The 13,482-nt window shown below is 38.1% G+C and overlaps 1 protein-coding gene across 1 annotated transcript; it reads left to right on the plus strand.

The window, feature by feature from the left end:
* The first annotated feature begins 3,366 nt into the window (after nucleotides 1–3,366).
* Nucleotides 3,367–11,917, plus strand: LOC143434320 (serine protease inhibitor Kazal-type 1-like). Its single transcript, XM_076912717.1, has 4 exons — nucleotides 3,367–3,521; nucleotides 5,232–5,263; nucleotides 6,799–6,905; nucleotides 11,794–11,917. The coding sequence occupies exons 1-4, from the start codon at nucleotides 3,467–3,469 to the stop codon at nucleotides 11,837–11,839; spliced, it is 240 nt and encodes a 79-aa protein (XP_076768832.1). The 5' UTR covers nucleotides 3,367–3,466; the 3' UTR covers nucleotides 11,840–11,917.
* The last annotated feature ends 1,565 nt before the right edge of the window (nucleotides 11,918–13,482 follow it).

A 13,482-nucleotide genomic window follows, 5' to 3' on the forward strand; every position in this document is an offset into this window, starting at 1 on the left:
GTGAGCAAAGGGGACTCAAAAAAGGGGCGCAAAACAGTTTTAAACTCTTACTATTGAGTCACCTATAACTTTACAATTAGTTACAGTGGCTATGGTTCCTTATAACTTTCTGTCTGGTGTTGATTTATTTCCAACTGAATTTATTCACAACAGAAGACCATCAACTTAGAAGACAGTTACCACCAGCTTAGAGATCCTCCCTTTGAAAATCTGTCTCCCTTGCAAGGACTTTCATTTCCTATATACCAGGATGTTACTGGCCCCTGATGACAACATCTGAGTCAGAGGAAGTTGGCATAGTGATGATTATGTTTTCTAGCATGGCTGTCTTCTAAGACGTTCCACCCAGAAGTCGAACCCTGACAGATGCAGACACCCACAGCCAAATGGTGGATGGAGCTTGGAGACTCTTATGCAAGAATAGGAGGAAGGAATGAGGGCCCAATGGAACTCCACAGGAAGACCAACAGAGTCAACTAACCTGGACCCCTGGGTCTCTCAGAGACTGAGCCACAAGAAAAGAACATACAGGGCTGGACCTAGGCCTCCTGGCACAAATGTAGCAGATGTGCAGGTGGTCTTCATTTGGGAACTATCCCAAAATCTGTTGCCTGTACATGGGATATGTTCTTCTACCTGGGCTGCCTTGCATCTCCTCAGTGGGAGAGGATTCATTTAGCCTCACAATCTTGATATACCAGTGTGGAAGAATACCCAGGGTGGGGCAGCTCATTCACTTAGAGATTAAGGGGATAGGGAGAAGGATTATGGGAGGGGGGTTAGTGAGCATAACTAACTGAAACTGAAATAAACTGAAGAATTCAAAAACAACTCTATATACACTTTTATAAAAGTGGGGTGTGACTACACATGCTTATTAGAGCCAGCACTGGTGTGGGGAGGTAGAGACAGGATGATTGCTGGGGTGTACTGTCCAGTCAGCCTAGATGTAAACAGTGGTGCTGCAGGCAAAGTGATAGAGCGAGGCACCTAAGTGTCTCCTTTAACTTTGCATGTGTATGCATGGGCGTTTATGCATTAGTGCACATATAGTATGAGAGAGAGGGAGAGAGAGAGAGAGAGAGAGAGAGAGAGAGAGAGAGAGAGAGAGAGGTTTGTTATTGTTGTCTATTTGTTTAATCATTCTCTCTGGCAGCCAAAGTGCAGCATCTGCAGTTTGGAAATATATGCAAACAGAACCTCTTCCCCAGATAAGCACTGGATCTGGCCCATTCCAGGTTCCAGTTAATGGGTCTTTCCAGAGGACTGTTGCAAAATTCTTTTTGGTATTAGGATGCCAGAATCTAACTGCAGCGGATTTTCCTTCAGAATTCAAAGGTAAAACATTTAAAATAAAAAGTGCACGATGAAGAGTATTTCAGGGGAATCCCTTGGTAGGATACCATTCCCCATTTTTTAATTTTTCAAATTGACATTTAATGGTTTGATGTGCCCTTTCTACCATACCTTGGCACTGTGGATTATATGGAATAACTATTTTATGTAGTATTCCTAATTTCTCACAAAATTGGTGGAAACTGGAGCTTGTATAACCTGGGCCATTGTCAGTTTTTATCTGTTTAGGCACACCCAATACAGCAATTGTAGCAAGCATATGAGCGATCACATGCTTGCTTGCTTCTCCAGTTTGTAATGTTGCATAAATGAAACTACTGTATGTATCTACACATACATGTATATATTTCTGTTTTCCAAATTGATTGTAATGAGTAACATTCATTTGCCAGATACTGTTTGGTATCAGTCCCTTTGGATTTACACCCAAATGAGAAACTGATAAAAGTTTATCACATGATTGACATTGTTTGACAATTTGTCTAGCTTGTTCTCTGGTAATTTTAAACATAACTCTTAAGGTTTTAGAATTAAGGTGATGGAACTCATGAGCCTTTATGGCCTGATCCAAATTAGATGGTAGACCAGATAAAGTCACTTCAGTGGGGAAGGCCTGAGGTCCCATTTCTGGGGTAAATACTCTGTGGGTAGCAGAACTGGGTCCAGTCCTGTGCTTCCTGGTGTTGCTTGACTGACTTCAGAAAGCGATTGGTATTTGCTGGTATGACACTGACTGCTCCATAAGCCTGTTTTGGCTTGCATCGGTTTGGGGCCTGGAGCTGGCCTCTGTTCCCATTTGTCATCTGAATATTTTTATAGTCTTTAAGTGTCATCTATTTTCTGTCTCCTCAAATAAAATGCATGCAAGCTTCATTAAACACAGACTTCCATGTTATTTATATCTACTGATACAAGTCATGACTAATATTTAACAGTTTTGAGACTTGGAAAAGATCTGAGAATTTACCTTACTTGTTAGCTAAAACTTTAGACAGCCACCATTTGGGGATATCAACAGAAGCCAGGCCCCAAATTCTGGCAAATGATTTGATTATCTTGTAACAATGGCTAACCTGTCAATATTTGTATCAAATGGCAGTTTCCCAAATATGATATAGGAAGAACCATATGACTTCTAAACACAAATTGTCTTGTGCTGTTAGAAGAGAACATCAAACTTTTTTTTATGTCCCTAGATGTTTTAGAAGACCAGTAACCCCACCTGAGTGTTGCTGGGAAATATGTGTCTTTATTGTTCTAGACAGAAAAACAAAACAACTTACCCTTTGTGCCTAATTGAGAAGTTGCTTCATTTGTCAAGACTATTTGTTATACAAACACCCTGGAAAAGATTGTCTGAAACAAAGTGACAGAATTTTTCTACAGATAAGACAGGCAGAAGCATGAAAGAAAACAGATACAGCGCTTGGTAGATACTCAGTACATATTGGTTATTAAACAAACAATGCTTTAAATTGTTGATTACCATTATTTTAATTTTCCAATTCATAAATTCAGGCAATGGGAAAGTGAACAATTTATCTAGAGACATGCAGCTAATTTGGATGTACACACAGCCCCAGGACACTGGAGACAGAACTGACCTCTCCTTATCTTTTACCCCAGCCTGGTACCAGTCTATCAGGACTTAAGGAATACACAGTGGATAAAAGAGAGAAATGGGTAAAAACAAAACCAGGAATGGAAGAATGGAAGAAAGGGAAGAATAGAAAGCATGTTTAAGATCTACATGTCTGCTCATCCATTCAGAAATACAGAAAAGACAAACAAGACCTTTGACTTAGCAGAAAGATAAGAAAACCACCCCTCAGAAAGGGAGGAGGCTTTCCCAAAACCCGAGAGGATATCAGGAATCCAACTAATTTGTTTTTCCTGACAGAATTTCAGTCCAATCTTTTCTGCCCCTTATCTACCTAGGTACATCCTCCCCAGCCTGGAGGCCACATGAGTCAATCAATAACCAAAGATACTTATTATAGGGTACAGTGGGTGGAGCCTGTACTACCATCAACCTATATGACCACTCTTCATTTTCTGAAGAGAAGCACCCTACATAGTTCTTCTGACCTTTGCATCCAGATCTGCAATCATGAAGGTGGCAATTATCTTTCTTCTCAGTGCCTTGGCCCTGCTCAATTTAGCAGGTAGATGTTTTGAATATTCTTTAAATATTAGTAAAATCATTTGACTTGTTAATCTATATGTCTTGTAAATGAAGATAGTCTAGCTAACTGATGCCAATGAGTTGAATAACAGAAATGTTTCTAGTGCAAATTATGGGAAAGAGAGGAGGTTATTGCTAATACAATCGAGGAAAGCTCCAGTAACGTGTATACATAGATAGTCATGGCCTGCTCTTAAGACAATGCTGCTACTTTATTAGGAATTTGTTGGCTAATAAAGGGTTTAATCTAAAATACCCTTTTAACTGTAGAAAGGCCTGTTAGACTATGTAAATCCAATGCCAACTTACAAAACTTAAATTCTTATAAACTTGCATAAAGTAAATAATAATGACCACCACTTAGTTTGCAGAAAAGTCATATTTTTAGTCATTAAATAGTTTATATTTGATCTCTAAAATACATCTTGTTTGAGCATAGGAAGGAATCCCTAAACTTGTGAGAATGACAGGATATGCTTCTGATTCTGAGGTCAGTTGGGTTTTTATAACTGGCATTAATTAATATTTTCACTTCTGTCACTTATTGCAGAGATTGTGACAAAAGCCAAAGCTGTGCTTCATTAATAAGTGGAAGACCACTGCTAAACATTTCAGATAAATATTTATGGAAGCAAGAACCCCTTTGTCCCACCTCATGCTCTATAATTAATACAAGTAAATACCTTTAGTGAGCTCCTGCTCATCAATTTTTTAGCCTCATTTACATTCTGGATCCAAGGGACCCCAAAAGCTGCATCTTTTTGATGAGTCCCAGATATTTTTTCCCTGAGAGATCACTGACTGAAAATTAAGTTTTGGAAACATTTCTACTTTAGGGGCTCTCAGACTGGTTTTCTTTCCCTTACAAACTCATTCACATTCACAGTTAGCATCTGTCTACTTTAAAAAAAAAAAAACAACTACATTTTACATTATAATATAATTACATCACTTTTTCTTAAAATTCTCTGCCAAATCCTCCCATGTACTTCCTTGCTCTCTTTCTAGTTCTGTTTTTTAACTTTTGTTACATATGTGTATATGTATCATACGCTTTGATGTCTGCCACACATGTTTCTGAAGAAGGAATTGACTCTTTTCTGAACTGTGTAAATACATGAAATACAAGTTTAAAATATGGTTATTTGGTGTAATGCACTTGTGGGAAAAATTCTCTTTGAGAACTGGTGGTGAGTTGTCAGAAAAGTCTTATTTTTAACATTGTTTACAGAAGGGACTTAATTACATCAGAAGACCTGATGGCTATTTCCCATACTGCCACCAATATCCTGAGGAACAGATATTTATAATTCACCAACTGTGAGATGAAAATTCTGTTGGGTACAGAAAGATCATTGAAGGACATGTCAAAGGAATCTGAATTGTTACTAGTACCTACACATTTCAAATTTTGAGTAGATAATTTCTAATCTCAAGAAAGTAGATCAAATTTCCTAAAATGCCAAATCGAACTACTCAGTAATGATCAACATTTTACTTAATTCCTTTCAAAATCTTAGCAGGCAGAGAGGGAAGAAAACTCATTTGGTATTCTTGAAGGTCAAATGTAAATAAAAGATTTGGGAAGTGCAAGCAAAGACATCATATGAAAACTATATTTTTGACACTTAAAAATAGATCTGACTTCTTTATTTGAGATCCAGGTTAATGTTTAATTTATGTTTTCTAGGTAATACTACAGCTCAGGAGTGTATAAGGAAGGTAAAGAGAATTTTACAATTTATTATAATTTATAACCTCATTGGGAAGGGTTGACAGATGATTTCTCTGTGTAGTGCTTCTTCTCCAAGAACTCACTCAGTAGACAAGGCTGCCCTCAATTTCCAAGAGATCTGTCTGCCTCTGTCTCCCAAATAATGGGATTAAAGACACACACCACTGCCAGGCATCTACTTTTATAATTTCTTAATTCTCTAATTTCCTATGCAGACTTGAAATTGCTTGATCCTGTAAAAGTACCGCTAGGATCTGAGCATGCGTGATTTTGCCAATTTGCAATCCAAAGTACTTGGGGCCTGGTTTATGAACCATGTTTGAGGTCAGGTTGGACTACACAGTTAAGACCTTGACATAAAGAGGGTTGGGGAATATATACCCTAGCAGTTACATTTTTGGTAATTCAAGTCAGGATTGGGAGATCAACTGATAGGGAACCTTGGCTGCTAAATGCAGGATTCATAGTACTTTCCCAATCTACATGGTGCTGTGTTCAAAGACGGGCCCACTGATACCCCTGTAACTGTCTACATCCTGTTGTAAAGGAGATTTTTATACAAACACTAAGGTTGGCTGGTGGGACATGTAGTTTAAGTGGAAGCTCTTGTGTTCATTCCAAGTAGCCCTTACTTCTGACTTGATCATGTTGGCTTTTCTTGCTCCTAATTCCCAAAGTAAACTCATTACATAGGAATACCTAGGAGAAAACCAGTGATGAACCTAAAGCTTATAGTGTATAAATTATTACACTTTTGGTAAGAATTACAGAACAAATCTGGCATAATTAAAGCCTAAATCTAGTTCTCCAAGTACTGATATATGAAGAGTAAAGGTTAACAAAACAGGGATGATGTCCTGTAATGAAGAGGTGTTGTGGTAATGCCCAGGAACTGAGAACCAGGATCTAAGTATCACTAGATATGTGACTTTAAGTCAGTTTGTCACTTCATGAATCTTCCCTTGAAGAAGAGTGTAATGATAACTTTACAAGGTCTTTTAAGGCTAGCTCAATAAATAGATAACTGGCACTTTTGATTAAAGGGTGAAACTTTTCCAATAGAATAATACATAAAATATAGGACAGAGACTTATAAGAAGTGTTTAATGAGAATCAGATTTTGCTGAAAAACACAAAGCAAGAACTGGAAGCACAGATGCCATCTAGGATGACTATCCTGTCAGCAGCTGTGTTATCTTGCTCCTCTCATCCCAGATTTCCACAGCATCATGCCTTAGTTGGGGAAAAGATAATTTTTTCTAACTTGCAGATGAATTGACTGAAATCAAGGAAGAAACCTGTGGACATGTGATGTCATATAACTAGGAAAGAACCATAATTTGGCTTTAACTCAGCTTTTTAAATTTCAGGGCCGATTTATTTCTATTGTGGTTGTTGTTTTCCTGTACAATAGTCAGTGTCATTATCTTAATTGCAAACAAACTTAAAACAGTCTTAATATTTTATTATAAAACCAAACATTGAAAAATGATAGAAAATAACTCTTTAATTCTGTGTTTAGCCTAATTGTGTTGGTATAACTACTCATTGTCCCATGAGATATGAACCTGTGTGTGGGAGTAATGGAATTACTTATCCCATTGAATGTGCTGTGTGCTTTGCAAACAGGTGAGGATAAAGTTTAATTTTGATTTATTTATGACTCGAATTTCACATATGTAATTAACTTAAAGGCTAGTCAATAAATGGAACTGTCTTTTCATAAACTTGGTATGATAATATGATTTAAAATTGCTTGGATGATAAAAAAACCCATTTTTTAAGGAATACATTGATATTTTAGATTTTAAAAATTCTATGTATACAAAATGTCTTAAATATTTAAAAAAAACAGATCAGTTCTTAATAATGGCAGAAATTGCATTTTCTAATGCACCCCCAAATTAGCAAGTATGATTTATATAGTATTTAGTGAACAAACATGTATTATAACATTAGTATTCATGGCTTACGAGAGTTAGCCTCAATAAACTTTAATTTTCTGAAATATTTAATGTTGGGGAACAGGAATCTGACTCAGAACACTGGGACAAACAGATATGTCACGGTAATTTTCCTCTTACAATATGACTGACTTGTTGCTATATGCCTGTCATTATGCTAAGCCTTCCTTGTTTCCCATGTGGCTGTTACAAAAGTGCAAACAAATAAACAAACAAAACACTCATGAGCACATGTAATCACTTCTGATAAGTTGTTGTGATTGTCAAAAGAGTGTAAAGTGTTACATGACCAAAACAAAAATGGTAATATCCTTGAACTGAAAGGGCCAAGAAAAGCTTATTGAAAGGAATGCCATTTAAACAAGGCTCCCAATTTCAAACAAACAACAGAGACACCAAAAGTGACAAAAAAAAAACCAAAACCAAAAAACAAAAACAAAAACAAAAACAAAAAACAACTTAGGTTTTCTAGAATTGACTCTATGCTAACAACTTCAGCTCAGGCTCAAATGACTATAAATTGTCTTTATTCCTCTGCATAAATCTCTCTTCTATGATGCAAACTCTCTTCAAAAATAGGTCTAAATAATTTCAGAAAAGTCTCTCAGTTTATCCAGGATTGTAGACATTGTAGACTCCAAACAGTAGGCATTTGGCTTTATAATGAGGGTGTGTCCAGTGTGTAAAAGTTGCCAGGCATGATAGCACAAGCCTGTTTCTCCCACACTGCAGGCTCAGGCAGAAGAAACCTGAATTCCAAGCTAGTCTGTTCAGTCACCTGTCCATCTGGGCCAATGGTTTAGGCCCTGGCTCAGGGGTTTGGGAGGAGCAGGTGAACATTTTGGAAAATGTACACTTGCAACAACTTTTTAACTTTCTCATGACCCATGTTGTTGACATTAAGGTCACGTGTCATTCTTTCCATCCACAGGGAGCAGGAGGGCACCGCGACACCCTGGGGATTTATGAAATGTCCAAGTGTGAGGTCTAAAGTTCAAAGGCCTTTGAAGTGAAGCATTCAGAAAATAATAGCAAAATGCTGAACGCTCATTCATCTGACCTATGAACCTATTGGTTATAGTTCACTCTTTGCATTCTTTCAAATATGTGTAGATATAAAGGCACATTCAACTGTCTGAGCATGCAGCATTGAACTCTTTGTTCTGTAATAATACTTAGGTCTAGAGATAAGTTTGGCTTTCTCAAACATAAGAGATATTCTAAGATTTGTATAGTTCTTTGTTTCTATTGCTCATTAAAAGTCAGAGAGAGATCCCATCCCTGATACTACCAGGAGGCCCAAGACCCAGAGGCTAGATAGTTCAGAGACCTAGGATAGAATCAAACATGATTGGGATGAAAAGTCAATAAAATGATTCCTAATGATATTCTGCTATACTTGCAAACAGAAACCTAGCATAAATGTTATCAGAGAAGCTAACACAGACCCACAACCAAATATTAGGCAGAGCTTGGGAAAAGGGATGTAGAAAGAATTGTAGGAGCCAGAAGGTTCAATGATACCACACAAAACCCCACAGAATCAACTAACCTGTGCTGGTAGGGGCTCACAGAGACTGAACCACCAACCAAGGGAGCCTGTATAGGACTGAGCTAGGCCATCTGCATATGTTACAGCTGTGTAGTTTGATCTTTTTGTAAAAGTGCTAATGGTGGGAGCAGGGGTTATCTTTGACTCTGTTTCTGGCTTCTGGGATGCTATCTCTCATACAGAGTTGCTTTGTGGAACCTCAATACTAGAAAGGTGCTTATACCTACTGCGATTTGCTATATCCCCTGTTTGTTTGGCTATTCATGGGAGGAAAGGCCTTTTTTTTCTCTTTTTTTAAAAATTAATTTAATTTAAGATCTTTACTTACTCATTTTACTTCCTGTTCACTGTTCTTCTTCCAGTCACCCCTCTCCTATAATCCTTCCCCCATTCGCTTCCTCTTCTCCTCCTAGGAAGGGGGCCTGCCTGTGGTATCCCCTGACCCTAACATTTCAAGTCTCCTTGAGGCTATGTGTGTTTTCTCCATTGAGGCAATACAAGGCAGCCCAGCTAGAAGAACATATCCCACCCACAGGGAGCAAACAGCTTTTGGGATTGCTTCTGCTTTGGTTGGTTGAGACCCACATGAAGACCAAGCTGCACATCTGCTACACATTTTCGGGGAGGCCTATGTCTAGCCCATGAAAGATTTTTGGTTGGTGGTTCAGACACAGAGCCCCAAAGATCCCTGTTAGTTGACTCTGTTGAACTTCCTGTGCTGTTCCTAACCCTTTCAGGAAGTAATCCTTCCTACTATTTTTCCATAAGAGTCCCCAAGCTCCATCCACTCTTTGGCTGTGGGTGTCTATATCTGTCTAAGTCAGCTGCTGGGTGGAGCCTCTCAGAGGACAACTTACTTCTGTCTGCAAGCATAACAGAGTATCATTAACAGTGAGAGGGATTAGTGCTTGCCAATGGGATAGGTCTCAAATTGGGCTAGTTATTGGTTGTGTATTCCCTCAGTCTCTGCTCTCTCCTTCATGCCTGTATTACTGTAGATAGGATAAATTTGGGTTGAATGTTTTGAGAGTGAATTGTTGTCTTCTCTATCACTCCACTAGGGTTCTTGACTGGCCTCTTCAGTTTCCATATCCCCAATGTAGTGAGTCACACCTACAGTCACCCCCACTGATTTTTGAGCACATCCGAGGTCACTGACTTGTCCTGGAGATGTGCCCCCACCTCCTTACCCCCATCAATTGCAGATATCCATTCATTTTTCATGTGCAGCTAGCAATCTCTCCTGTCCTTCAACACACATGATCCCAAATAACCCATTCCTCTCTCTTTCCAGTCTCTCCCAGTTCCCTCCCTCCATCTGCCTTTGATGGCTATTTTATTCCCCCTTCTAAGTACAGTTTATGCTTCTTCTCTTGGGCTGTTTTTGTTTAGCTTCTTGGGCTGTGGAGTATAACATTGTACCTGTATATTATGCCTAATGTCCACTTCTTAATAGAAATGGAAGAGTAGATAGGTCCAGAGAAGAGTATGTTGGAGGAGAGAAAGGAAGGGAAACTGCAGACAGTCTGAATCTAAAATTAATAATATTTTTTAAAGTTGCCCATACAAACATCAAAACTGGACCCAACAGGTTGTATTTATATATTTATACACTCACACATAACAATAGTAAAAAAAAAAAAAAGAAAAGAAAAGGAAGCTATCAATTTGAAAGTGAATGGGGGATGAAGAGATAGAGGGAACTTGGAGGGTGTGGAGAAAGAAAAGAGAGAAGTGGTGTGACTATATTTTAATTATAATGCAAATTTTTCTAAGTTTCACAAAAAAAAAAAATGAATTTTGTTGTCACTGTTACAAGAGTCAGAATTGGACCCTATCTATTGGGGGTTGTGATGCTCTGAAAACACCAAACAGTGCTTTCTTATGATGGGCCTTGTAATTATGAGGGTAGCCAAGTTTGTTAAATTAGGACATTATATGCCTTCTGTGCTTTGTTAGAGAAAGTGTCAATAACTCTTTTTTACAGAAAAAAAACTACTGACAGAACATTCATTGGTGCTAGAAATGTTGTCTGTTTGTTGTTATGGGCTAATACATGACTAATAGTCATTGGCTCTTAAACACAGATGTAACAGACAGTGTACTATCTATTAGATAGTACACTGAGTTACTGATGTTTAAATATTGTTAAGTTTTTAAGACAAAACAACTAAGTGTGGCTAATGCACAGAGTGTAGCAAAGTGAACAGCAGAGCTGTGGATAACAGGCTTATGTACATGACATTGAACTGGGCACTACCATAGGTTAACATTAATGAAGAAATAATGGATGCAAAAATGTATCTGTGAAAATAGATGAGTATTGCATTTTCTTCAACAATAAATAAAATAGAAAATTTGTTGCATGTCAGTATGGTCAAGATAACAATGAATAAAGAGAGAATTGTAGAAGCAGTCATGTAACTAAGGAACAATTTCAGAATTGGAAGAACATTTGGGTTTTGTGAGAGAAACTGGTTTGCTCAAGGTAACATGGGAACAGCAAAAACAGTTTTAAGTAAAGAAGTAGACCTTGGTACTGGTCGCTGTTAGGGGGAATCAAGATTGGCTGGCAAAATCAAGCTCCTGTCTTCTAAGCTGAAATGTTTAACATCTAGAAAGCCCTGCGATAGCCTGGACAACAGACCTGGTCACTAAGCACAAAGCATCAGCAGTAAAAAAGCAGAGATGAATTTGAGATTCACTTCAAGTGTTGCCAGTATCACTCCATTAGGCTTATAAAGAACAATGACCCATAGTTTTTCTACTCTGTTGTATACCTTGTGGACATAAAAAAAAAAAAGCAACAGATACTTAATGAATACATTGACTGAATAAATGGATTAGAAAAAAAGAAAAAAAATCAATAAATCATAAGCTTGTTCTTTAAAGAAAGGAAGAATTATTTTTAAGTTTCCTTGTTATTCTCACATAGTCATTGATTTGTGCCACTAAACTTCAAGCCAATTCTTAATTTATTTTCCTTAAATCTCTTCTACAGGAATCGTGACGTGCCTATCCTCATTGAAAAGGATGGGGTTTGCTAAAATTGAAGATTTTGAGTTCTGTTAAGGCTACCATAATGTTTAGCAAGTGATTTTGTTAAATAAATTCATTTGAACAAACCTTGTTCTTCTCAAAGCTTCCTGTTCAAAGGCATGGGTGAATATATTGAGGACATGGAACTGGGCAAAGACCCAGACTAGACTAAGCTTCACCAGTTAGTTCTTCATGCTGGTAATATCACACACTGCAGATGACAACAACACACAGCTGAGCATGAACATGTGTGATGAGTAGAGTTCGGATTAGGATGCAGAAGGTAGCCCATGCCATGCCCAAGATGTAGCCAGACAAAGAGAAAAGGGGGTGTTCACACGAGGAAATGAGTGTGAGTGCTTTGTGTACCTCACATTGTTTCACTTGTGAGCCACCACAACTCTGCAGAGTTACTCTTGTCCTATGAGTAAACATAGAAAAATAAACTGGATTGACTAACAGTCTAGCAGACAAGCTGCCAGAGTGCTCTTTTAGATCTGGTGACCTTCCTTTAACCACAGCAAGCACTCCTTTTAAACACAATCACCTCTTGTGGATTATGCCTTGACTTTCTTCAATGGGAATTCTAGATAATAGTCACCTACTCTAAGATTTCCCCATGTCTATATTCAATAATAGAATAAAGATGTGATATAATAGAACATAATCAAATAAATTAGAAATGAGGAAGTGTTCTCAAGGAGAAAATATCTATAATTACTTAAAAATAAAAAGGGGGAAGCATCTTGAGATTCCGAGTTTCTAAAAAAATGTAGTCTAAGATGGAAAAATGGTAGAGAGGTAACACAAGTGAGACTGTGTTAGGATCTGTAATACAGTGGAGAATGGGTCAGCCACTGAGCCAGAAATAACAAGGAAATCAGAAATACATTAGGAAAGCATACTTGCCCAGTTACCCACTTCTGGTGATATTCCAATATTCCTGCCTTGAAAAATGAACTCCTACCACTAGAGGGTGGTGTAATCTAGCAACTGACTCAGCTCAAACAGCCTGAAAGCTCTCACCAAATACCTTGCTATCTCAAGTTATCAATGCAAGATGGCTCCCAGTGTCTGATCTGTGATGCTAGAGGATACTTGAAGGGCACCAAACCTTAAGGAATTCCCTACTGGTCAAATTATTTTAATCACTGAATGTTGTAAGTTGCCCTGTCTTGTTGGACCAGTCTGCAAGTACACACACACACACACACATACACACACACACACACACACACACAGAAAGAGAGAGAGACTGAAACAGAGACAGAGAGAGACAGAGAGAGATGAGACAGAGATAGAAAGACAGACACACACAAACAGAGAGAGACAGACAGACAGGCAGACAGAGACAGAGAGACAGACCAAGACAGAGAGAGTGAAAGAGAGACAGAGATGGAGAGATAGAATGAGAAGAGACAAGGAGACAGAGATAGAAAGACACACACACAGAGTTTGGTTTTTTTAATAATAAGAAGATATATGGCCTAATCTCAAATCTACCTTTAGTGACACTGCTCCTAGCCCATCAGAACGCAGGCATGTAGAGTCCGTCTCTCCATGTGGTACTTATGTTTCAAAAGGAGTATCTAATAAACCAGACATGCTGAAAAAAGTGAAATTATCAACACTGATAAGAATATAAGCTTCA

This window comes from Arvicanthis niloticus, chromosome 14 (genome assembly GCF_011762505.2).
Source record: "Arvicanthis niloticus isolate mArvNil1 chromosome 14, mArvNil1.pat.X, whole genome shotgun sequence".
Classification (NCBI taxonomy): Eukaryota; Metazoa; Chordata; class Mammalia; order Rodentia; family Muridae; genus Arvicanthis; species Arvicanthis niloticus.

Excerpts from the sequence above, each read along its gene's own strand:
- LOC143434320 (XM_076912717.1), top strand. The coding sequence starts at position 3,467 with ATGAAGGTGGCAATTATCTTTCTTCTCAGTGCCTTGGCCCTGCTCAAT. Across the intron at positions 5,264-6,798 it reads CTCAGGAGTGTATAAGGAAG|CCTAATTGTGTTGGTATAAC; the intron begins GTAAAGAGAATT and ends TTCTGTGTTTAG. Across the intron at positions 6,906-11,793 it reads GCTGTGTGCTTTGCAAACAG|GAATCGTGACGTGCCTATCC; the intron begins GTGAGGATAAAG and ends TCTCTTCTACAG.